Raw genomic sequence first — 25,929 nt, forward strand, 5'->3', positions numbered from 1 at the left:
AGCATTATTTTGTATAAGAATGACCAAGAGAGACAACTCAAGATTCAGATGCCCAGACCCCACTGGCTCTCATTCTGATTCAAAAGGTTTGAGGATACCTAGGAATCTTCATTTCAAACAAAGCCCCAGGTAATTCTTTTTTTTATTATTATTTTTAATTTTTTTTATGTAGAAGGTTCTTATTAATCTATTCTATACATATTAGTGTATATATGTCAATCCCAATCTCCCAATTCATCCCACCACCACCACCTCCACCACCGCCGCCACGCTTCCCAACCCCCCACTTTCCCCCTTTGGTGTCCATACATTTGTTCTTTACACCTGTGTCTCTATTTCTGCCTTGCACCATTTTTCTGCACCATTTTTCTAGATACCACATATATGCGTTAATATATGATATTCATTTTTCTCTTTCTGACTTACTTCACTTTGTATGACTGTCTCTAGGTCCATTCCACATCTCTACAAATGACCCAATTTCATTCCCTTTTATGGCTGAGTACTATTCCATTGTATATATGTACCACATCTTCTTTATCCATTCATCTGTCGATGGGCATTTAGGTTGCTTCCATGACCTGGCTATTGTAAATAGTGCTGCAATTAACAGTGGGGTGCATGTGTCTTTTTGAATTATGGTTTTCTCTGGGTATATGCCCAGTAGTGGGATCATATGGTAATTCTATTTTTAGTATTTTAAGGAACCTCCATACTGTTCTCCGTAGTGGCTGTATCAGTTTACATTCCCACCAACAGTGCAAGAAGTTTCCCTTTTCTCCACACCCTCTCCAGCATTTGTTGTTTGTAGATTTTTTGATGATGCCCATTCTAACTGGTGTGAGTTGATACCTCATTGTGATTTTGATTTGCATTTCTCTGATAATTAGTGATGTTGAGCAGCTTTTCAGGTGCCTCTTGACCATCTGTATGTCTTCTGGGGAGAAATATCTATTTAGGTCTTCTGACTATTTTTTGATTGGGTTGTTTTTTTAATATTGAGCTTCATGAGCTCAGTATTTTGGAGATTAATCCTTTGTCCAATGATTCATTTGCCAATATTTTCTCCCATTCTGAGGGTAGTCTTTTCCTCTTGTTTATGGTTTCCTTTGCTGTGCAACAGCTTTGAAGTTTCATTAGGTCCCATTTGTTTATTTCTTTTTTTATTTTCATTACTCTAGGAGGTGGGTCAGAAAAGATCTTGCTGTGGTTTATGTCAGAGTGTTTTTCTTATGTTTCCCTCTAAGAGTTTAATAGTGTCTTAAACTTAAAACTACAGTTTTAAGTTTTATAGGTCTTACATTTAGGTCTTTAATCAATTTTGAGTTTATTTTTGTGTATGGTGTTATGGAGTGTTCTAACTTTATTCTTTTGCATGTAGCTGTCCAGTTTTCCCAGCACCACTTATTGAAGAGGATGTCTTTTCTCTGTTGTATATTCTTGCCTTCTTTATAAAAAAAATAAGGTGACCATAAATGCGTGGGTTTATCTCTGGGCTTTCTTTCCTGTTCCATTGATCTATATTTCTGTTTTTGTGCCAGTATCATATTGTCTTGATTACTGTAGCTTTGTAGTGTAGTCTGAAGTCAGGGAGTCTGATTACTCCAGCTCCTTTTTTTTCCTTCTAGAACGCTTTGACTATTCGGGGTCTTTTCTGTCTCCATAAACATTTTAAGATTGTTTTGTTCTAGTTCTGTAAAAAATGCCATTGGTAATTTGATAGGGATTGCATTGAATCTGTAGATTGGTCTGGGTAGTATAGTCAGTCATTTTCACAATATTGATTCTTCCAGTCCAATAACATGGTCTATCTCTCCATATGTTTGTGTCATCTTTGATTTCTTTCATCAGTTCTTATAGTTTTCTGAGTACAGGTCTTTTACCTCCTTAGGTAGGTTTATTCCTAGGTATTTTATTCTTTTCATTGCAATGGTGAATGGGATTGTTTCCTTAATTTCTCTTTCTGATCTTTCATTGTTAGTGTATAGGAATGCAAGAGATTTCTGTGCATTAATTTTGTATCCTGCAATTTTACCAAATTCATTGATTAGCTCTAGTAGTTTTCTGGTAGCATCTTTAGGATTCTCTATGTAGAGTATCATGTCGTCTGCAAACAGAGACAGTTTTACCTTTTCTTTTCCCATTTGTATTCCTTTTATTTCTTTTTCTTCTCTGATTGCCATGGCTAGGACTTCGAAAACTATGTTGAATAACAGTGACAAGAGTGAACAACCTTGTCTTGTTCCTGAACTTAGAGGAAATGCTTTCAGTTTTTCACCATTGAGAATGATGTTTGCTGTGGGTTTGTCGTATATGGGCTTTATTATGTTGAGGTAGTTCCCTCTATGCCTACTTTCTGGACAGCTTTTATCATAAGTGGGTGTTGAATTTTGTCAAAAGCTTTTTCTGAATCTACTGAGATGATCGTATGGTTTTTATTCCTTAATTTGTTAATATGATGTATCACATTGACTGATTTGCATATATTGGACAATCCTTGCATCCCTGGGATAAATCCCACTTGATCATGGTGTATGATCCTTTTAATGTGTTGTTGGATTCTGTTTGCTAGTATTTTGTTGAGGATTTTTGCATCTAAATTCATCAGTGATATTGGTCTGTAATTTTCTTTTTTTGTAGTATCTTTATCTGGTTTTGGTATCAGGGTGATGGTGGCCTTGTAGAATGAGTTTGGAAGTGTTCCTTCCTCTGCAATTTCTTGTAAGATGTTGAGAAGGATGGGTGTTAGCTCTTCTCTAAATGTTTTGTAGAATTCACCTATGAAGCCATCTGGTCCTGGGTTTTTGTTTGTTGGAAGATTTTTTTTTTTTTTTTTTTTTTTTTTGTGGTACGTGGGCCTCTCACTGTTGTGGCCTCTCCCGTTGCGGAGCACAGGCTCTGGACACGCAGGCTCAGCGGCCATGGCTCACGGGCCTAGCTGCTCCACAGCATGTGGTATCTTCCCGGACCGGGGCATGAACCCATATCCCCTGCATCGGCAGGGGGCTCTCAACCACTGCACCACCAGGGAAGCCCCTGTTTGTTGAAATATTTTTAATCACAGTTTCCATTTCAGTGTTTGTGATTGGTCTGTTCATATTTTCTATTTCTTCCTGTTTCAGTCTTGGAAAGTTATATCTTTCTAAGAATTTGTCCATTTCTTCCAGGTTGTCCATTTTAATGGTATAGAGTTGCTTGTAGTAGTCTCTTATGATGCTTTGTATTTCTGCGGTGTCCATTGTAACTTCTTTTTCTTTTCTAATTTTATTGATTTGAGTCCTCTCCATCTTTTTCTTGATGAGTCTGGCTAAAGGTTTATCAACTTTGTTTATCTTGTCAAAGAACCAGCTTTTAGTTCTATTAATCTTTGCTCTTGTTTTCTTTGTTTCTATTTCATTTATTTCTGCTCTGATCTTTATGACTCTTTCCCTCTACTACCTTTGGGTTTTGTTTGTTCTTCTTTCTCTGGTTCCTTTAGGTGTAAGGTTAGATTGTTTATTTGAGATTTTTCTTGTTTCTTGAGGTAGGATTGTATTGCTATAAACTTCCCTCTAGAACTGCTTTTGCTGCATCCCGTAGGTTTTGGATCATCATATTTTGTTGTCATTTGTCTCTAGGTACTTTTTGACTTCCTCATTGATTTCTTCAGTGATCTCTTGGTTATTTAGTAACGTATTGTTTAGTCTCCACATGTTTGTGCTTTTTATGGGTTTTTTTCCCTGTAATTGATTTCTAATCTCATAGCGTTGAGCTCGGAAAAGATGCTTGATGTGATTTCAATTTTCTTACATTTACCAAGGCTTGATTTGTGACCCAAGATGTGATCTATCCTGGAGAATATTCCACGTGTGCTTGAGAAGAAAGTGTAATCTGCTGTTTTGAGATGGAATGTCCTATAAGCATCAATTAAATCTCTCTCATCTATTGTGTTACTTGAAGCTTGTGTTTCCTTATTAATTTTCTGTCTAGATGATCTGTCCATTGGTGTAAGTGAGGTGTTAAAGTCCCCCACTGTTATTTTGTTGCTGTCAATTTCCTCTTTTATAGCAGTTAGCATTTGCCTTATGTACTAAGGTGCTCCTATGTTGGGTGCATATATATTTATAACATTATATCTTCTTCTTGGATTGATCCTTTTATCATTATGTAGTGTCCTTCCTTGTCTTTTTTTTTTTTTTTTTTTTTTTTGCAGTATGTGAGCCTCTCACTGTTGTGGCCTCCCCCGTTGTGGAGCACAGGCTCCGGATGCACAGGCTCAGCAGCCATGGCTCACGGGCCCAGCCACTCTGCACCGGGGCACGAACCCGTGTCCCCTGCATCAGCAGGCGGACTCTCAACCACTGCACCACCAGAGAAGCTCTTACCATATTCTTAATTGTTATCAGTTTGTTTTTGTAGGTCCTTTTCTTCTCTTGTGGTTCCCACTTAGAGAAGTTCCTTTAGCATTTGTTGTAGAGCTGGATTGGTGGTGCTGAATTCTCTTAGCTTTTGCTTGTCTTTAAAGCTTTTGATTTCTCTGTCGAATCTGAATGAGATCCTTGTCGGGTAGAGTAATCTTGGTTGTAGGTTCTTCCCTTTCATCACTTTAAATATATTGTGCCACTCCCTTCTGGCTTGTAGAACTTCTGCTGAAAAATCAGCTGTTAACCTTATGGGAGTTCCCTTGTATGTTATTTGTCATTTTTCCCATGTTGCCTTTAATAATTTATCTTTGCCTTTAATTTTTGTCAATTTGATTACTATGTGTCTCAGTGATGTGTCTTTGTGTGTTTCTCCTTGGGTTTATCCTGCCTGGTACTCTCTGCACTTCCTGGACTTGGGTGGCTATTTCCTTTCCCATGTTAGGGAATTTTCGACTATAATATCTTCATATATTTTCTCGAGTCCTTTCTCTCTCTCCTTCTGGGACTCCTGTAATTCAAATGTTGGTACATTTAATGTAGTCCCAGAAGTCTCTTAGGCTGTCTTCATTTCTTTTCATTCTTTTTTCTTTATTCTGTTCCATGGCAGTGAATTCTACCATTGTGTCTTCCAGGTCACTTACCCATTCTTCTGCCTCAGTTATTCTGCTTGATTCCTTCTAGTGTATTTTACATTTCAGTTATTGTGTTGTTCACCTCTGTTTGTTTGTTCTTTAATTCTTCTAGGTGTTTGTTTTTTAATTCTTCTAGGTCTTTGTTAAACATTTCTTGAATCTTCTGGATCTTTGCCTCCATTCTTTTCCTGAGATCCTGGATTATTCACTATCATTATTCCGAATTCTTTTTCTGGAAGGTTGCCTATCTCCATTTCATTTAGTTGTTTTTCTGGGCTTTTATCTTGTTCCTTCATCTGGTACATAGTCCTCTGCCTTTTCATTTTGTTTATCTTTCTGTGAATGTGGTTTTCTTTCCACAGGCTGCAGGATTGTATTTCTTCTCGCTTCTACTGTCTACCCTCTGGGGGATGAGGCTATCTGACCCTAGGTAATTCTTATATACATGGTACTCTAACCACAACTTGTGAAATAGTAGCCAGACTATGGGCTACAAGAGTGTGGATTAAAGGGAAACTGATCATTTGAAGTGATGTGCCTCAGTTTTCTCATATATGAAATGGAGAAAAAAGTTTAACCTCATGGCACTAATGAAAGCAACATATTATTTCTGACTAAGCTAAGCAGGTCTACCCTACTGTGAAAGATAAATTACTTTCTGGGGTGTACAGTTTATGTGTAAAAATCTACTAAAATAGGTCTGAAATTTTAGAACAGCCTGAAAAGTACGTCCCTGCACCTATGTTTTGATCCATGTGAAAACTCAAACACTGGGGAGTTTGGTAATGCACTACAGGTATAAAGCCTTTGTATCATATTGTGAATAAAGATCCACTCGTCAGGTTTGATGGAAGAAAGTGAAGAAAGAAAATACTAGCTTGAGGGCATGTGGACAGGTAAAGGGTTGGAAAAGCAAAGAACAGACTCCCAGGAGTTTGCCTAAGGCAAGCCCTGAACTTGTAGATGGGAAACTGACTACCTGTTTTTAGCAACCGAAATGATTTTCAAAAGTTCAGAAAAAGGCCAGCCCTCCAAAGTCCTGGGCAGCTATTTAGCTGTGGTAACTCTTAAAGTTTCTATATTTTGATGCAGTTCTTAGATATTATGATGGCTTGACAAGATCGATAACCATTGTCTTAGAGTACTTCTCAAATGTCCGTCATTCACATAGGACCATCCTGACTTTAGCCATATTCATATAACACCTGTACTTGGTTATTGAACTTTTTCTTTAAGTTTATTCACTGTTTTTTAAATCAATTTTGTTGTAAAAGGAACTTGATATCATTTTTTAGTTGAAAATCAGCACTTGTCATAAATAAAAGGTTAATATAGCACAAATGCAGTAGCCACAAAGAGGGTATTAAATGCCATCTGAATACAGCACTTTGGGAAGACTCTGACCCTTTGGACCTCTGTTTATTTGATGAAAGTGGAGATTGGCACATGCTAGGACCACTTGAACACCTCTCTCATCCCCAACTGATACTTCCTACTTGTTATAATCAGGAGAACTGAAAGGCAGTCGAGAATGGACTAATGTTCCGACTGTGTAATTTACTGTCTCTTAGTGTCCTGTCCGTGTGGCACCTGACTTGGAATAGCCCACGCTTTGGGAAGTACAGTCAGATTGCTCTTTGATAGCACTGACAGGCCGACTTCCCGGAATGCTTGGCTTCTTATCTAATTTGATCCATGGGTGTAACTTGCAAGGGTTCCATGAAACCCCTTTGTAAACATACCAAGGTCTGAAAAATTAATGAGCTTTAAGGGAAAATATTCCATATGTGGAAAATACTCACCCAAATGGATACTTACTAAATATTTTATGTAAGACAGATTGTTAGCTAGAAATCTGTCATGTTCCACTGTGCTTACTCTCTTGGTGATGTATCTAAAAAGCCAGTACATGTGAAGTGGGGGAACTGAATTACACCTTCCGTTCAATTTAGCTTTGAATAAATTTAAGTTCATTTCCAATGAAACCTGATTGAATGATGAAGAAAAATAGATAGTTAACCAAGAAGTTTCCCAGTATTTGGCGTATCTATCAATTGGCATTTGTGTACTTATTTGCAAGGAAGCAATGTAGGAATAAGAGTTCAGGCTTTGATGAGAAGCAGATACCATTTACTACCTATGTTAACAATCTGAGACTAGTTACTTAACTTCTCCAAATTCCTAGTTTCCTCATATGTAAAATGGAAATAATGCTTAATGCCCCCAGAGTTGTTGTATTCATGAATTTTAAAATAAAACAAAATGGAACAAAAACACCAGGAGTAAGTGGTACAGTGTGAAGGCACTTAGCACATTTATTGTCACTGTAAGTATCATGATGTTGGTGATGATGGTTTTAACATTTTATATGACAAGGAAAAGTAATATCCTGAACCCATAAATACAGAAACTAGTGCTTAACCATAAACTCTTAAGTGTTTTTAATCCAGAATATCTTCATTTCTGTTTTGAAATCTCCATTGCAATTCCTACTGAAAGAAATAAGATACCTATAATGTTTTATGTTCTGAAAGTGTGTTTTTGTGTGTCTTGTAAGTCAGATTGTAAATATTCTTGCATGAGTTCGGTAAAACTACATCCCTTAAAGGTATATATTTTCTGAAATAAATTTATTGAGTCATATTTTACGTATCATGCAATTCGCCAATTTCAAGGATACAATTCAATGATTTTTAACAAATTTACCTAGTTATGCAACCATTACCATATATTGGTTTTTAGCACATTTTCATCACCCAAATAGCATCTTTTATGCCATTTACTGTTATTCCCAGCAGCCCTTCCTCCCCAGGCAACCACTAATGTACTTACTTTGTGTCTCTATAGATTTTCCCTTTTCTGGACATTTTGTATAAATAGAATTATTCAATACATGGTCTTTTGCATCCAGTTTTTTTCTCTTAGCATAATGCTTTTGAGGTTTGTCCATGTTATAGCATGTATCAATAGTTTGTTGCTTTGCATTGATGAATAGAATTTGTTTTATTTTATTTATTCATTTATTTACTTATGGCTGTGTTGGGTCTTCATTTCTGTGCGAGGGCTTTCTCTAGTTGCGGCAAGCGGGGGCCACTCTTCATTGCAGTGCACGGGCCTCTCACTATCGTGGCCTCTCTTGTCACCGAGCACAAGCTCCAGACGTGCAGGCTCAGTAGTTGTGGCTCACAGACCTAGTTGCTCTGCGGCATGTGGTATCTTCCCAGACCAGGGCTCGAACCCGTGTCCCCTGCATTAGCAGGCAGATTCTCAACCACTGCGCCACCAGGGAAGCCCCAATGAATAGAATTTCATTTTGTAGATATACTACAGTATGTTTATTCATTCATCAGTTGGTCGATATTTCAGTAATTTCTGTTTTCTAGCTTTTATGAAGAATGCTGCTGTGAACATGCATGTACAAGTTTTTGTGTGGACATGTTTTCATTTCTCTTGGGTGTATACCTAGAAGTAGAATTGCTAGGTTTATGTTTAACATTTGGGGAATTGCCAAACTGTTTCCCAAAGTGGCTGCAACATTTTATATTTCTACCTGCAATGTATGAGTGTTCCAATTTTTTATCCTAGCCATTCTGGTGAATGTGAAAAGGTATCTCATTGTTGTTTTAGTTTGCATTTCCTTAATGACTACTGATGTTGTGTATCTTTTTATGTGCTTATGAGCCATTCATGTATACACTTTAGAAGGCATATGGTTTTTAAATGTTTGATTTTTCTGGTTATCTTGATAATTTATTTTAAAGAAATGGTTAAAAAATTGCTAAAGAATCAAAATAGTGTTCTGGGAATTGAGATAAACATCAGTGATATCATGAGAGTATGCATATGCATACTCATGAGGATCTCACTGTGGATATTCATTTAAAACTCTGTATTGGGGATTCCCTGGTGGCGCAGTGGTTGAGAGTCCGCCTGCCGATGCAGGGGATCTGGGTTTGTGCCCCGGTCCGGGAGGATCCCACATGCCGCGGAGCGGCTGGGCCCGTGAGCCATGGCAGCTGAGCCTGCGCGTCCGGAGCCTGTGCTCCGCAACGGGAGAGGCCACAACAGTGAAAGGCCTGCGTACCACAAAACAAAACAAAAAAACTCTGTATTTATAAAGTAAAATTCTACATGTATGACTACAATATGAACTCAAAGAAAGTAGAGAATTTTGACTCTTGATCACCTTTTTTATCCCTAGCACCTAGAACAGTGTCTAACACAATGTAGGCATTCAATAAATCTTTGTTGAATAAATGGATACAAGGAGTATATTTTGAATATATTTGTTGGGTAAAAGAGTGCAAATATTTCTGCTATCTCAATAAGTAGACAACTCATGTTCTTATTTTCATAGATTAGAATTCAGGAAATTTGAAAATTGTCATGTTTCAAAACAACTTCTAAAATTCTGTTAAAATATCATTTTTGTCAACTCAAGCAAAACGCCTGCCGATGTTAATATGGAGTCATAATCTTATGAATGGGAACACAATTTCATAAAAGCCACAAATCTAAATTAAAACCAGTACCTTTGTTTGTTTTGTATTCCAGAAATTCTCCATGAATATGGAGGCATTATACGTCCAAAGTGAACTAGATTTTGATTTATAACAAAACAACAACAAAAAATAAAAACAAACCCCCTAACTTCTGCTCAATACAATTTGTTTGTCTCTCTTCTTCCCGCTTACACTGACATCTCTTAACTATAGTCCTAGTAGACAATAGCACTAATATAATATATATCTGTATACATGGTAGCAAAGTATCCTTTCCAACAAAGAGCGTGACAGCATTTATTAGTAGGAGTTTCACAATAAATACATAATTGGATTCTTTTAAATCTTTTTAGTCTTTCCCCCAATATGTATATATATATACACAAATTAATAAACTGGAATGGTATCATTTTAGCTCTTATGTGGAGAATGCTTTTGTGTTGTAATAAAAGACTGTTTGAAGTGTTCAGAGGAGGAACATGTTCTGCGTGGACTTGAACAGTTTGGGTGTTGATTTTGTAGATTCACTTGGATATGCCAGAAAACCCTTTTAAGTTCCCTCTAACACCATGAGTTACAGATTCAACAGTGTAAAATTAGGCATTTGTTTATTCATCTCCTTTAGAACAGGGGTCCCCAGCTCCCGGGCCATGGACCTGTACGGTTCCTGTTAGGAACCGGGCCGCACAGCAGGAGGTGAGCGGCAGCAGAGAGAAGCTTCATCTGCCGCTCCCCGTTGCTCCCTATCGCCTTGCATCACCGCTTGAACCATTCTCCCTCCCCCGCCCCCATCCGTGGAAAAATTGTCTTCCACAAACCTGGTCCCTGGTGCCAAAAAAGTTAGGGACCGCTGCTTTATAAGGCACAAAGATTTTGTTTCCTGCCTTATTGACTTTATTAGAAGAAAAAAAGTATTCTGGAAAAGAATGTTTGCATCCTTTATTGTTTATCCTAGAATCAGATAATCAAAATTTTCCAGTCTTGTGATGGTTACGAAAGGAAAAGAGCAACATGCAAAAGAGTAAGCGTTAAAGACACATTAATAAGAAAAAAAAAGTTATATTAAGGAAACTTTGCTTTTAGTTTTCAGTAACTAGAAAAATTACCGGTGATATTTAGCTCTGTTTTATTTTTATTTAAAATTGGAAATATTAGATTATGTACATGGATTTTAAATGCTGTTGGGGAAATTTAAAAATATTTTTTTTTCCATAAATATACCCCATCAGCATCAGAACATCAATAATGATTCTCTGGGACATTCTTGGTTGCATAATCTGAAATCTCTCAGAAAAAAAAATTAAATTGTTGAATGCATTATGATGATGACATTTCCTTTGTTTCTCCTGAAAATCCATCTGCAGAGTTTAGTAAAGGGAAAAATATGTAGGCAGACACCATAAAATTGTAAAGTAACTCAATACAGCTGTAACTTCTCTATTTTAGCTAAGCCAATTTCATTGTTTGCCAAGATTTTGAAGATCATATGAAACTGAAATTACAACCCATAACGTTTTAAGTCCAGGGTACAATTGAAGCAAGCAAGGGTTATGTGATAAAGTCTCTGGTACGTACAATTACTAATGTAAAGACATGAAAACTAATAGAGCCATGTAAAACCTCTGTGAAAGAATCCTCTGCATCTGTACATCAGGAGTCAAATGTTAGGAAAGACAGCATATCCCATTTAAGCAAGAAATGTGGAAGATCATCATTTACATCTCATTAGATAATTGCATAATCACAGTGTACTTAGAGAATGTATATTATTCCTTCCAGTTGTCTTTATTTCTGAGCCATTTCTGGGGGAAATGTGAGGTGGGCAAGAAGTGTCCTAATCCACCTCTCTCAAATTATAGTCACATAATCCAATGAATAGTAAGTGCTATTTGTTCATTGTGATTTAAAATTTTCTATAAATGAGTTTTCTTGTGTCTCTTACTATGAGTAGTTTCTTTATATCCACCTGAAAATAGGTCATCTGAATTGACAACAATCTTCTAATTTTTTAATCATTTATTCAATTCCTGGCATATATTTTACACTTCGTGAATTTAGGAATTTATGTTTCACAGAATAGCCAGAGAAAGTGTTAATGAAATGGATATTATTCCATCGTGACTCTCAACCTAGATTAGGAATGCCTATGTTTATTAAAAATCATGAGCAAATTAACTACTTCTTCCATTAACAACTATAGATACTCTCCAGAATCTCAAAGGCTTGAGCTTTCTCCTGAGACAATTATGAATAAATTCAGTAAAGTTCTACTGGCACTGAGAGAGAACAAAGTCCAACATGCACAATCAAGGAGAGCCTTGATTCATTTTCTTCATACCATGAAACCAACTGGATATGTTTACAAAAATTCTACAAAGAATTATATATATATATATATATATGTATGTAGTACCTGTGTGTGTGTGTGTGTGTGTGTGTGTGTGTGTAGTATGTGTATATATGTATATATAGTATGTGGATACAAGCACACTTACAATAGAATCTCTCCAGTTTGCAAACAGGCTATCTCTAATCTCTTTATCATTCATCACTTTCAAGTAATTCCTTAGATCAATACATATTCTAAGCAATTATATACATTATCAGTATGAATAGGGTCTTAGTTTAATAAGGAAATTTTTGTGGCTCCTTGACCTCAGATTTATTTTCTATGTGAAAAATTTTTTTTTGTAACATGGGTCTTAAGAGCTTGGACAGTATTAATGTCATTTATAGTAGAAGAATGCAACATGTGTGTTTTAATGTTACTTCTAAGTTGAATTTGGATATAACATTGAACGTTGGATCCCAAGTCACCAGGGCCATTGTGAACTCATCTTAATAGTCATGTTCATTAATTTTGTAACTGACAACATATTTCTGTAATTAATATAATTTTTTGAGATATAATTGACATATAACACTGTGTAAGTTTAAGGTGTACAGTGTGTTGGTTCAATATGTTTATATGTTGCAATATGATTGGCATGTTGCCTAGCACCTCTATCAGGTCACATAATTATAATTGCTTTTCTGTAGTGAGAACAATTAAGATCTAGTCTCTTAGCAAATTTGACATTTATAATGCAGTATTGTTGACTATATTCACTATGCTGTGTTAGATCTCCAGAACTTATCTACTATTTGCATCTTAAGGTTTTAGTTAGGTTTTTTTGTGTTGTTCTCATTGGAATTGAATGCTTATGTATGTACAAGGTAGCCTGTTAAAATAGTTATACTGATGTAATGTTACTGTAAGGAAACTTGTCTGAATGTTCTACATCGAGTCTTTTAAATGCCTCAATCTCATTAGCCTTTCCACTCCGATGAACTCACCTTGGTTCTATGATGGAAAAAGTCAGATTTTATTTTTATTCTTCAGTCTAAATTTTTTAAATTAATTAATTTATTTATTTATTATTTTTGGCTGTGTTGGGTCTTCATTTCTGTGCGAGGGCTTTCTCTAGTTGTGGCGAGTGGGGACCACTCTTCATCACGGTGCATGGGCCTCTCACTGTCACGGCCTCTCTTGTTACGCAGCACAAGCTCCAGATGCGCAGGCTCAGTAGTTGTGGCTCACAGGCCTAGTTGCTCCGTGGCATGTGGGATCTTCCCAGACCAGGGCTCGAACCCGTGTCCCCTGCATTGGCAGGCAGATTCTCAACCACTGCGTCACCAGGGAAGCCCTAAATTTTTAATTTACTTAGAGATATTAGAGTGTGGCTATTTATAAAGTGAATCAATGCTCTCAAACACGAATCCAAACTAACTGATGTCACCTCTAATGACTAACCTATAAAATAAGTATATATGTTTCTTTGTAATGTATATTTATCTGTATATGCTTAAACATTTGCCCTTTATATTCATATGTAGTATTCAAAAGCTATACAAGGCATTTTACTTGTCATTTATATTTATTTGGTACAAGTGATTACCACCTGGATGTGTATGTTCAGGGGCCTAGGGTGGGAAGGCAGGCTTGTAGCAGAAAGGCCAATGAATATGCTGTTATATTAATGGAGATGAGTGATAACTTGAACCTGAGCAGTGTCAATGAGACTGCTGAGGAGGGAACAGATTCATGAGGTATGACATGAGAATATGTAGGATCCAGTCATTGGTATTTTACAAACGTTCCAGGTGATTCCAATGTGCAGCTTAGTCTGAGAATCACTAGTCACTGTTAGATTTAGAATCTCATAAAAAGAAAAATTTAGGTTGACTTCTAGGTTTCTTTTTTGTTTCTGTGTATGGTGATGCCATTCACGGTTGAGAAAATGGTAAAGGAGGAATAATTGTATTGCAAGGTTTTTGTTGTTGTCCAGCTTTGTTTGTATGGAGTTCAGAGAGTGTATGGAACATCTAAGAATTCAGTGGAAAGGTCTGGTTTGGAGATGTATACTTTGTAATTATTGTAGAAAAGTGATCGTTGAACTTAGGGATTTAGCTAGGGTATGTACACAGAGTCAAGGAGAATAATACTTTGAAGCCAGCAGAGGAAGAAAAGCTTGGGAGCTGACTAGGAGAAGGTGAGTGAGGTGATCAAAATAAACAATGAAATGAGAGACTTACCCAGGGGAAATATTTGTCAGAAATAGCAAATGGATGAATATCCATGAATTTTTTTTCAGTTTGGGGCTGTAGTTACTTTCTATTTGAGGGATCTATGATGTAGAATCACCAAACTCAGACTGCTCACAGGAATCTCTTCCTTCAGCTACACAACAGGGCATTCTATTTGTTACTTTGAGTGTCTTATACACATATAGGGGTGTATGTGTGTGTATGGTATGTTGCATTGTATATAAAACAGTCAAATATTCTTTTTATGTGATTAGCTAGCATTTTAAAGGGGAAGTCTATATACACATAAGTAATTACATACATATAAGTAATCCTAGAAGTAGGAAAGAAAATGTCAATGTAACAGTTTGGTTTAAGCATGAACAACATCTCCCACCTCTTCCATCATGAACACTGGAGAGATAAGTATGTAACTAGTCAGTGCCAATGGATGATAGAGTAGCCAGATTTAAACTTGTGACCATTACACATTAGAACTGCCTCCTTGTTTGGAAGTTTTCCATCTCAAATACATGTTCTATATTAATATCCCTTGACTTGGCAACATGTGAAAACTGAGGAGCTTTAAAAAAATGTCAATGTCCAGGCTTCACCCAGACCAATTATATCAGAATATACAGGACCCAATCATCAGTATTTTGAAAAACTTTCCAGGTGACTCCTGTGTGCAACCAAGGTTGAGAATCACTTTCTTCTATGTCACATTGGTCAATCTGACAATATTTCCATAAATCTACATTATCTGAAAGCATGTTTCTATCTTTCTGATGACATCTCATTACCTAGTACTCTGGCATGGTTTTATAGGTAAGCTCACGAGATACAGATTTGGTGCATCTGCTGTAACAAAACACCACAGACTGGGTGGCTTAAACAATAGAAATTTATTTTTCTCACAGCTCTGGACTCTGAAAGCCTGACACCAGGGTGCCAGCATGGTTGGGTTCTGGTAAAGGCCCTCTTCTTGACTTGTAGATGGCTGCCTTCTTACCCTGTGCTCACATGGCCTTTCCTCTTGCATGTGCATGGGAGCAAGGCAGTAGGGAGCAAGCTTACTGGTGTCTTTTATTATAAGGGCACTAATCCCATCAAACCAGTGTCCCACCCTGATGACTTCATCTAACCCTAATTACCTCCCAGAGGTTTCATCTCCAAATACCATCACATCACATTGGAGGCTGAGCCTTCAACATATGAATTTGGGGGAGACAACAATTCATTCCATAGTAAGGGTCGTCTTGCCCTTCTCTGCCATCATTGCTTTTAAACCAGGAGGCTTCTTTGAGACAAGCACTAATTCAGTGTAGTCCAGACAGATAAAACTGCCCTTTTGTCTTGTATATAATTCAGCAGTGACACTTACATAACTACAGTGAGCCATGACAGTTTAACCAGATTCAAATTTTACTGCCAAAAAGTGTACCATTTTTGACAGATATATAAAAAATAAGTTAGAACAGAACCAGACTTTTCTTGTAAATGTTTAGTTTAGTTTGGAACTGCCTACTGCCTTTGGATTTGCTTTCCTTTTTTTTTTTAACATCTTCATTGGAGTATAACTGTTTTACAATAGTGTGTTAGTTTCTCCTTTACAACAAAATGAATCAGTTATACATATGCATATGTTCCCATATCGATTCCCTCTTGCATCACCCTCCCTCCCACCCTCCTTATCCCACCCTCTAGGTGGTCACAAAGCACTGAGCTGATCTCCCTGTGCTATGCGGCAGCTTCCCACCAGCTATCTAATTTACATTTGGTAGTGTATATATGTCCATGCCACTCTCTCAGTTGGTCACAGCTCACCCTTCACCCTCCCCATATCCTCAAGTCCATGCTCTAGTAGGTCTGTATTTTATTCCCATCCTATCACTAATCTCTTCATGACATTTTTTTTCTTAGATTCCATATATATGTGTTAGCATACGGTATTTGTTTTTCTCCTTCTGACTTACTTCACTCTGTATGACAGACTCCAGGTCTATCTGCCTCATTACAAATAACTCAGTTTCATTTCTTTTTATGGCTGAGTAATATTCCATTGTATATATGTGCCACATCTTCTTTATCCATTCATCACTTGATGGACACTTAGGTTGCTTACATGTCCTGGCTATCGTAAATAGAGCCGCAATGAACATTTTGGTACATGACTTTTTGAATTATGGTTTTCTCAGGGTATATGCCCAGTAGTGGGATTACTGGGTCGTATGGTAGTTCTATTTGTAGTTTTTTAAGGAACCTCCATACTGTTCTCCATAGTGGCTGTATCAATTTACATTCCTACCAGCAGTGCAAGAGTGTTCCTTTTCTCCACACCCTCTCCAGCATGTATTGTTTCTAGAGTTTTTGATGATGGCCAATCTGACCGATGTGAGATGATATCTCATTGTAGTTTTGATTTGCATTTCTCTAATGATTAATGATGTTGAGCATTCTTTCATGTGTTTGTTGTCAATCTGTATATCTTCTTTGGAGAAATGTCTATTTAGTTCTTCTGCCCATTTTTGGATTGGGTTGTTTGTTTTTTTGTTATTGAGCTGCATAAGTTGCTTATAAATTTTGGAGATTAATCCTTTGTCAGTTGCTTCATTTGCAAATATTTTCTCCCATTCTGAGAGGTGTCTTGGTTTTGTTTATGGTATCCTTTGCTGTGCAAAAGCTTTTAAGTTTCATTAGGTCTCATTTGTTTATTTTTGTTTTTATTTCCATTTCTCTAGGAGATGGGTCAAAAAGGATCTTGCGGTGATTTATATCATAGAGTGTTCTGCCTATGTTTTCCTCTAAGAGTTTGAAAGTGTCTGGCCTTACATTTAGGTCTTTAACCCATTTTGAGTTTATTTTTGTGTGTGGTGTTAGGGAGTGTTCTAATTTCAAACTTTTACATGTAGCTGTCCAGTTTTCCCAGCACCACGTATTGAAGAGGCTGTCTTTTCTCCACTGTATATCCTTCCCTCCTTTATCAAAGATAAGGTGACCATATGTGTGTGGGTTTATCTCTGGGTTTTCTATCCTGTTCCATTGATCTATATTTCTGTTTTTGTGCCAGTACCATACTGTCTTGATTACTGTAGCCTTGTAGTATAGTCTAAAGTCAGGGAACCTGATTCCTCCAGCTCCATTTTTCGTTCTCAAGATTGCTTTGGCTATTCAGGGTCTTTTCTGTTTCCATACAAATTGTGAAATTTTTTGTTCTAGTTCTGTAAAAAATGCCAGTGGTAATTTGATAAGGATTGCATTGAATCTGTAGATTGCTTTGGGTAGTAGAGTCATTTTCACAATGTTGATTCTCGCAATCCAAGAACATGGTATATTTCTCCACCTATTTGTATCATCTTTAATTTCTTTCATCAGTGTCTTATAGTTTTCTGCATACAGCTCTTTTGTTTCCTTAGGTAGGTTTATTCCTAGATATTTTATTCTTTTTGCTGCATTGGTAAATGGGAGTGTTTTCTTAATTTCACTCTCAGATTTTTCATCATTAGTGTATAAGAATGCCAGAGATTTCTGTGCATTAATTTTGTATTCTGCTACTTTACCAAATTCATTGCTTAGCTCTAGTAGTTTTCTGGTAGCATCCTTAGGATTCTCTATGTATAGTATCATGTCATCTGCAAACAGTGACAGCTTTACTTCTTCTTTTCTGATTTGGATTCCTTTTATTTCTTTTTCTTCTCTGATTGCTGTGGCTAGAACTTCCAAAACTATGTTGAATAAGAGTGGTGAGTGTGGGCAACCTTGTCTTTTTCCTGATCTTAGTGGAAATGGTTTCCGTTTTTCACCATTGAGAACAATGCTGGCTGTGGGTTTGTCATATATGGCCTTTATTATGTTGAGGAAAGTTCCCTCTATGCCTACTTTCTGCAGGGTTTTTATCGTAAATGGGTGTTGGATTTTGTCAAAAGCTTTCTCTGCATCTATTGAGATGATCATATGGTTTTTCTCCTTCAGTTTGTTGATATGGTGTATCACATTGATTGATTTGCGTATATTGAAGAATCCTTGCATTCCTGGAATAAACCCCACTTGATCATGGTGTAGGATGTTTTTAATGTGCTGTTGGATTCTGTTTGCTAGTATTTTGTTGAGGATTTTTGCATCTGTGTTCATCAGTGATATTGGCCTGTAGTTTTCTTTCTTTGTGACATCATGGTCTGTGGATTTGCTTTTCTATGTCTTGGTGAATTTGGTGCACAGAACTACATGTTGTTTAAGACAGTGTGGTGGCAGGCTTCATCTTGGTAATGCTGCTGAATGTTTTCAGTCTCATATATGTTATTCCCGGGGTTTGACAGATATGACATTATTTTTTCTTAGTTCCAAGCAAATTTTAGGTCATCTCATTGCATGTGTTGCAAAGAACTTCCCAATATCTTTAATAACTCCCTGTGGGGTGCCTGGAAATTCATTCTCTTCACTTCAATCAATGGATTATGTTGTGTCCTGTGCAGAGTATCCCGAGTGAAAAATTCCCATTTCTATTTTTGAGGCTTAAAAGTTCTAAGGTTTTTGTCTGTCTACTATTATACTTGGAATTACTGTAGCATTTTACTTATCTGTGTGTGTGAGTCTGTTTTTCAGGGAAGGCAAGAGTATGGTTAGTGGATGAGCAACACAGATTGTTGTCAGACTCCTTTATCCCTGTTAGGATTAATAAGGGGCCAATATTGTACATAGATTATAAATAGGCAAGCAATTTCTGGGAAGTATAAAAAGATTCTTAAGATCACACACCTGGCAGGGACTTAGCAGATAAAAAATACAGAAAATGTTTAAGGAGTCAAACAAATGAGGCATGGGATGGAAACATGTTGATGGTGATGGGTTAGAGATATAAGCCCAAGGAGAACAAAAAAGATCTATGTTGTTCATTTCTGTCTCACCTAGCATGTGGCGTGAGGTATATACAACGCTGTAGGTGTTCAGCAACTCTTTGGTGAGTGAATGATAGAACAATCCCAGAATGACCAAAGGAAGACCCTCAAGAATATAAAACTAAGTCAATTATAGAAAGTCTCATGGAATTCAGGTTTGATTAAAAAGCACTACAGGATCCAGAAGTAAAGTCCAAGTACACTTTAAGGTGAAAACAAATCTCATATGTTGATCAATTAAGGGACATATGCTACAGAATATCTTCTGGCCTGATAGCTCTTTTACTCAGGATTCCTGGGCCTGTCTCTACCTCTTTGCTATCATTGGATAGGATGTACATGATTATTTATCTTAATTTCTGAAAAGAGATTCTACCACCAGGTGGGTGAAGGAGACCTGAGTTCTGGATAATGAATTTATATTAGCAAGTAGTTTTGAATTTCTACCAAATGAGTGTGATTTTAAAACCTCTCATATCTCAGCAATTAGCCCCAAGTCATGTTCAGTGCAGTTTCCTGTTCGTGTACCCAAATGGAGTTAATAACAGGACCTACTCACTGGACACTGTGAGGGCCTGAGTCAGGGAGAGATGTGTGTAGATGTGTGCTGCTGCTATTGTGTTGTCATTATTATTATTATTATTATTATTATTAACCAGTTTAGGGATTTTAATTCTCCATTGTACATCAACTTTTGCTACAATATAGTCACTTCACTTCACTTTGTTGAAAAACATGATGTATTTCTCTGAGGCAAAGACAGCACATCCCACTAGGTACTTTGGGCAATTAACACATCACATTGATATCTACTTAATTGGCTGTACATACTAAAGCAAATATTAATCAGGCAAAGTAGTGGGTTTTCAGTAAGAGATACAAGTCTGTAGACATAGATGCAGAAGGTTGCTATTTTATAGAATGGATATACAAAGAGATTTTTCAGAGAAACATCAGATTTCCCCTTTCAGTGAATAGCATGCTGGCAATTGGGGCGGATGTACTGTGAGCCTCTTTAGGTGAACCGGAACTGGCAAACGTTCAAGTCTTCCCAGAAATGATTGCTTTCTTCCATTTGGTGGGAAAGGACAAAGCCCAAAATGAGAATGCTAGGAAAATGGAAAAGCCTCTATTTCTACAAAATAACCTAAGTTTAGTAAAGCCCCTCAGAAAGAGTCAAAAATTTTTAATTTGTAACCTTTAAGCCCAAAATGTAATGACCTTTGTTAATTGAAATAAAAAAGAAAATATATTCGGTTATTTTTTCCTTAACATTTTTATATAACCAACAGTGTATGGGTATATACTTATAATGCTAGAAACTAATGTAATGTATCACTTTAGAGAAGGAATAAAATAATCATCATAGTCCACATCTCTTACCTTGATTTATAGCGCAAATATTTCTATTCTTGGAGCATTACTGCAGCTTTGGTGCTAAGAAAATTGCGGTGGATGAAAAAAGATTCTGCAGCCTTTCATCCGTCACAATTTTCACACCATCTCAATTAGTTTAACTTTGCAATCGTGCCATCTAGTGCTCAAACGTCCTCAGTACTACAGCTCAACTTCATTAGAAGCAAAATAATACAGTAACAGGCAAGCTACGTTAAAAACACTGTGCTTGGGGACAGGCAATGTAATGAATAGTCCGTCATTGGAACACTAAAACAGATTTCTTGTTATATAAATCTTTCTTGTTTATCATTATTGTTTCATTAATTTATTGCATTTAATTCATAAATATTTTTGTATATTCTATTTATATAGTCATAAAAATTATATATGACATACACTGTATATTGAAATTATACTTATTTTATATTTTATTTTTGTATTCCTTTCTGTGTCTTTCTATAACTTTAACAAAATGGTCATTGAATTTGAAGGCAACACAACCCAACGACCCGGTCATGGATTGGGTTTGATTAGAGTGGATTGGATAGAGTGGAATAAAAAGATGGAAATCGTTTATTGTAATATTTGATTGCATTGCATATCCTGCCCCAGGTTGCGGTTTTGCTACTGCTGATGACTGTGCCTTCAAGGGTCAGGTGCTTCACGACATACCAAGAGAAACACAGAAGGGTTTTGCATTGCACGAAATATAGCAATTTGCCAGAAAAGAGAAAAACTAGGGTCTTTTTTTTGCTTTACCATTGATACTATTTTATGTATCTTTTAAACAAAAAAATTAGGAAAGAATCTTGAGAAGTTAATGTGCTTGAATAGTTTTCAAGATGTCCCAGAGACATGATTTTTATGTTCTTTCGGTTCAGAAATTTAAGAGAAAAAATTCATTTCTGCAATTATGAAAAGAATAAAATTGATTAAAGACAGGCCTTATCAGATCACCTCCATCATTTTAGCATCTGAAAACAGGTTGCCAATATAGCAGCTCTGACTGACTCTGATGTTAACATGGAAAACCTCAGCCCTTGCCCTGATTCCAAGGTAGATGAAGTCCTATGGTCCATGAGGATGCTCCCCTCTGCTCAGACCTCATCCTCTGAGCTCTTTCTCCCTTAGCCTTTTGTCAGCTCCTCAAGGACAGGACACTCCCTCCCACTTTGGGCTCTGTTTACGTGCCTTGCTTTAATCGGAATGACTCCTTTTATTCTTCACTCTCATTTAGTTCATTCTTACACCCCCTCAGATATTACCCTGAGCATCATTTCTTCAGAGAAGCTCTCCAACCCCTGGATTTGTCCTTTCTCGTTATTAGATGGCACCCCAAACATTTCCTTATTACTACTCACCACACTTTGTAATCATATGCTTGTGTTATTATCTACTTTCTGTCTCCTACTCCCACTAGATTATAAATTATGAGCAGGCTAGAATATTCCTTTTAATAACCCCTTAGGGTCCTAGCCACTGTGTTTTCTGTAATGCCTGTTACAGAGAGGTTATGCGGGAGATAGTTGAGGAAATCAACCTAAGAGTCCAAAACTGAGAACTGAGATGCCCATTGTCCCAGCCCATGTAGATTTGTGAAGTCAACTCTGCTTTTATGTCACCCTTGGGGCAAGAGAATTGTCACTGAGGCAGGAAATCCTGGTGCCTGTATCCCAGCTTCTGAAGGAATACCCCTCAGCGACTTGTCACTTTCTGCAGCAGAGTCTGGAATTGGAGTGTTTGTTCCCACCACTTACAGAATCCCTGACTTTGCTCACCACCACTCTTCCCACTTCTTGGGAATCAATTGACCTTTCACTCCCTGACCACCACTCTCCTTCCCACGCTCTTGTTCCTCACCCCAAAAACAAAGCAAAGCAAAACAAAACAAACCCAAACCAACCGCCTCCTCTTGCCTCTACTGTCAGCCATCTTCATGGATTAACAGAGAGATACAGAGAACAAAACATAAATTAATATTTCAGTAAATTATCCTATCACTCTGGTATTCAGCAGAGAATAAAAATAAATTTTACACAAAGGACACGTTAAGTTTTCAGTGTTTATTTTTGTAGCACTTCCCTTCTCTTTCTAGAAGACTGTAAGGGTCACCAACTATCTTAGAATATCAGACAAGCATTCGTTCTGAGATCAACCATCTTCAAAGTGAGTTTTTCTTAAACAGTTAAAACATACTAAACTTCAGGTGTCTATAACAAATCACCAGTGTCTTCTAAAGAATGAGAAATGAAGTGAGGATCTATAAGTAATTAATTTTGACATTGAATACATATAGACACACATATGTAGATTGGGTGTTCTTTGGTGCATTGTATTTTATTTTAAATCTGGTATACATATTCTCATTGTTTTAGAAAAGTAACACTTTTGCTTAACATCAAGTACACACAAAAGAAAAATGCTTGCACTTTTGAATATTTTCAGACCACACTGAGAATTCCAAATGTCTGTCTGGGTCCCTCTCTTTTCCACCTGTGGTAGCGTCTAATAGGTGTTACCCAAGCACGTGCTTCTTGAAATCTGGATCAACTAATTCAATTGTCAACTCATTTAGAAGACTGACTCTTAGATGTATACTTGAAAAAATTAACCAAATGGTATGAAGTTCACTCCGTAGAAACTCTTTACACTTCTACCTCCACAGCAACACAGACGTACACACAGTGGCATCACTTCTTAAACTGTATCTCCGAGAACTCCCAGAACCGGTTATTCCTTACGCCAAGTATGAGGATTTTTTGTCTTGTGCCAAACTGCTCAGCAAGGAAGAGGAAGCTGTAAGTCCATGCATTTATTTCTTAAAAAGCTATTGTTTGGGTTTTTTTGTCAGTATTCTTAGTCTTTAATCTGTAAAGTTCCCTTTGCCCTATGCTTGGATTGTTTTCCACTATTCTAAGTATTGACATCACACATATTTAGATTTTACACACACAACGCAGGTCCCATTTTTAATCCTCTCTCTGGTCAAACAGAAAAGTACAGATGAATAAATGAAATCAGCACTCCTTGCCACTTTGCCCCCAAATGCTAAAAATCGGAAGGACTCTCACTGTATTAAGGCTACTCTTTCCCCCAAACAACCTTATTACAAATAAGGCGATCTTCCCTTTTCAGTCAATTGTGAACAAATGTTAAAAATGTTACAAGGGCTACACTTAAACATGTTTCTCCACAAATAGTGCTTACAGAGATATTTGAAATGCTTTCACATCTTTTGAAATTATTTCTGAAATGTTCTCTGTGATAGTGGCAAGTTTTCAAGACAGTATCCTTCACTGGTAATATGTGAAACTAACTAAAAAAAAAAAGGTTGTATGCCCATTTTCCATGTGCTTTAATTCCAAGACCAACACTTAGATAACATTTATTTTCTTCTTTATATTCAGGGTGTTAAAGGATTAGCAAAGCAGGTGAAGAGCTTGCCAGTGGTCAATTACAACCTTCTCAAGTATATTTGCAGGTAAGAATTGTCCTAAAGACAAAACTAAATTTAAGAAGACTGTATTTAGCCTGGCACTAATTTACTTTTGACAGTGAATAAAAATCACTTAACTGCTCTGAGCTCCAGTGTTGGCCTCTATAAAACTGAGGCTTGACAAGGTGATTTCTTTTTAAAAAAAATAAATTTATGTATTTATTATTTATTTTTGGCTGCATTGGGTCTTAGTTACTGCCCGCGGACTTTCTCTAGCTGCGGCTAGTGGGGGCCACTCTTCGTTGAGGTGCGTGGGCTTCTCATCAAGGTGGCTTCTGTTGTTGCGGAGCACGGGATCTAGGGCGCACGGGCTTCAGTAATTGTGGCGCACGGGCTTAGTTGCTCCGCGGCATGTGGGATCTTCCCAGACGAGGGCTTGAACCCATGTCCCCTGCATTGGCAGGGGGATTCTTAACCACTGCGCCACCAAGGAAGCCCTTGACAAGGTGATTTCAAAAGTTTCTCTGAGCACTAAAATTGTTTGATTTTGTAATTTGCTGTTTCTGAAGTCTCTCTGGCCTCTACATATTAAAGGTATGTTGCTTTGAACTTCCATCCAGGTTGTTTATACATGTACCATGTACCATTGTTTAACAGAAGGAGAGTGTATCCTGGCATGAGAAAGATCTGCCCGGGAGTCCAGATTCTACCACTGACTACTTACGTGTCTTTATGCAATTTTCTAATCCTCTTTGAGACTAAAGATCCTAATAGGTAAAAGGGTAGTGAAAACACATTTCACACAGCTGTTTTAAAAATTAAAGTACATTTTAAAATTTTATATACCTATGCATTTATACACATAGTGAATACTAATATTAATTTTTTCCATTTCTCTCAAGACTCATTGAAAAAAACATTGTAACTCAATTCTGCTAGAACAATAATTGTGCTTCATAAAGCTCTCTCTCAATGACCATGTTTAATGTCAGGGATGCTATGTACCATGTCTGTGCCCCTATTTAAGAAATCAAGTATGTACTATTGAAACATATTAAATTTATTTTTTTAAATTTTATTGGAGTATAGTTGATTTACATGAAACATATTAAATTTAAATAAAGAGATTAATGATTGGCACTACAGGTCATTGTAAAGTTTGGTTTTTTTTTTTTTTCTGTACTTGGGCCTCTCACTGTTGTGGCCTCTCCCGTTGCGGAGCGCAGGCTCTGGACGCGCAGGCTCAGCGGCCATGGCTTACGGGCCCAGCTGCTCCGCGGCATGTGGGATCTTCCCAGACCGGGGCACGAACCCGTGTCCCCTGCATCGGCAGGCGGATTCTCAACCACTGTGCCACCAGGGAAGCCCATTGTAAAGTATTTTAAACGATAGCTTCCCAGTCCATTTTTAAATAAAATTTAAATTTTTAATTCAGTACAGTTCTTCATTTACATGTGTTTTTTGCGTCACGATTAGATAAATGTACAGCTGACTGGGAACTATGGAGTTTAAGACTAATGCCAGACACTGTGCAGTTCATTGTCAACTGTAATTGAATAGGAATTCCAGAACCTCCTGCCATACTTTTTTCTGGTGATGGTTAGCATTCAGGAAACAAACAAGAGCTTAGCAAGAAATAGTTTCACTGATAAGATAGACTTATTAACATAGAAGGGTTCCATCCCAAGTTTTTGAACTAATTCAAGCTATTGTAGTGGATGAGAAAAGGGTGACAGTCTCTTAAGTAAAAGGGAAAAAGGCTTTTTGGAGAACAGTATTGCAAGTCTTTATCTCCACAATAGAAAACCTTAACTTCTCTTAACACAATTAAAGCAGACTTTTAATTTCAGCTATTTCAAATAAGAAATAGTAGTTTGACTTTTTGCCCTTCAGTTTTGCTATAATTAGGCTGTATAACAGTAGTGAACATGTGGAAATAGGCACTTTTTAATTTTTATTTTTGGCCACGCTTGTGGGATCTTAACGCCAGTGAAAGCATGGAGTCATAACCACTGGACCTCCAGGGAATTCCCAAACGGCACCTTTTTAAAAATTCATGGTATAGTAATCAAGAGTTCAGACTCTAGCGTCAGATCA

At 37.1% G+C, this 25,929-nt stretch overlaps 1 protein-coding gene and 1 long non-coding RNA gene across 8 annotated transcripts in view; one reads left to right on the top strand and one right to left on the bottom strand.

The window, feature by feature from the left end:
- The window catches only part of LOC136794366 (uncharacterized), a 135,540-nt gene extending 115,032 nt beyond the window's left edge, over positions 1-20,508 (bottom strand). For both annotated transcript variants that reach the window (XR_010841044.1, XR_010841043.1), the window contains exon 1: positions 20,382-20,508. This is a non-coding gene — a long non-coding RNA (uncharacterized lncRNA). The remainder of the gene's footprint in view (positions 1-20,381) is intronic.
- ARHGAP24 (Rho GTPase activating protein 24) overlaps positions 1-25,929 on the top strand; it is a 771,354-nt gene that overhangs the window by 722,290 nt on the left and 23,135 nt on the right. For all 6 annotated transcript variants that reach the window (XM_067035989.1, XM_059066405.2, XM_059066406.2 and 3 more), the window contains 2 exons: positions 23,062-23,194; positions 23,804-23,877. In XM_067035989.1, coding sequence (XP_066892090.1) covers positions 23,062-23,194; positions 23,804-23,877 — 207 coding nt within the window. The remainder of the gene's footprint in view (positions 1-23,061; positions 23,195-23,803; positions 23,878-25,929) is intronic.

This window comes from Kogia breviceps, chromosome 6 (genome assembly GCF_026419965.1).
Source record: "Kogia breviceps isolate mKogBre1 chromosome 6, mKogBre1 haplotype 1, whole genome shotgun sequence".
NCBI lineage: Eukaryota > Metazoa > Chordata > Mammalia > Artiodactyla > Physeteridae > Kogia > Kogia breviceps.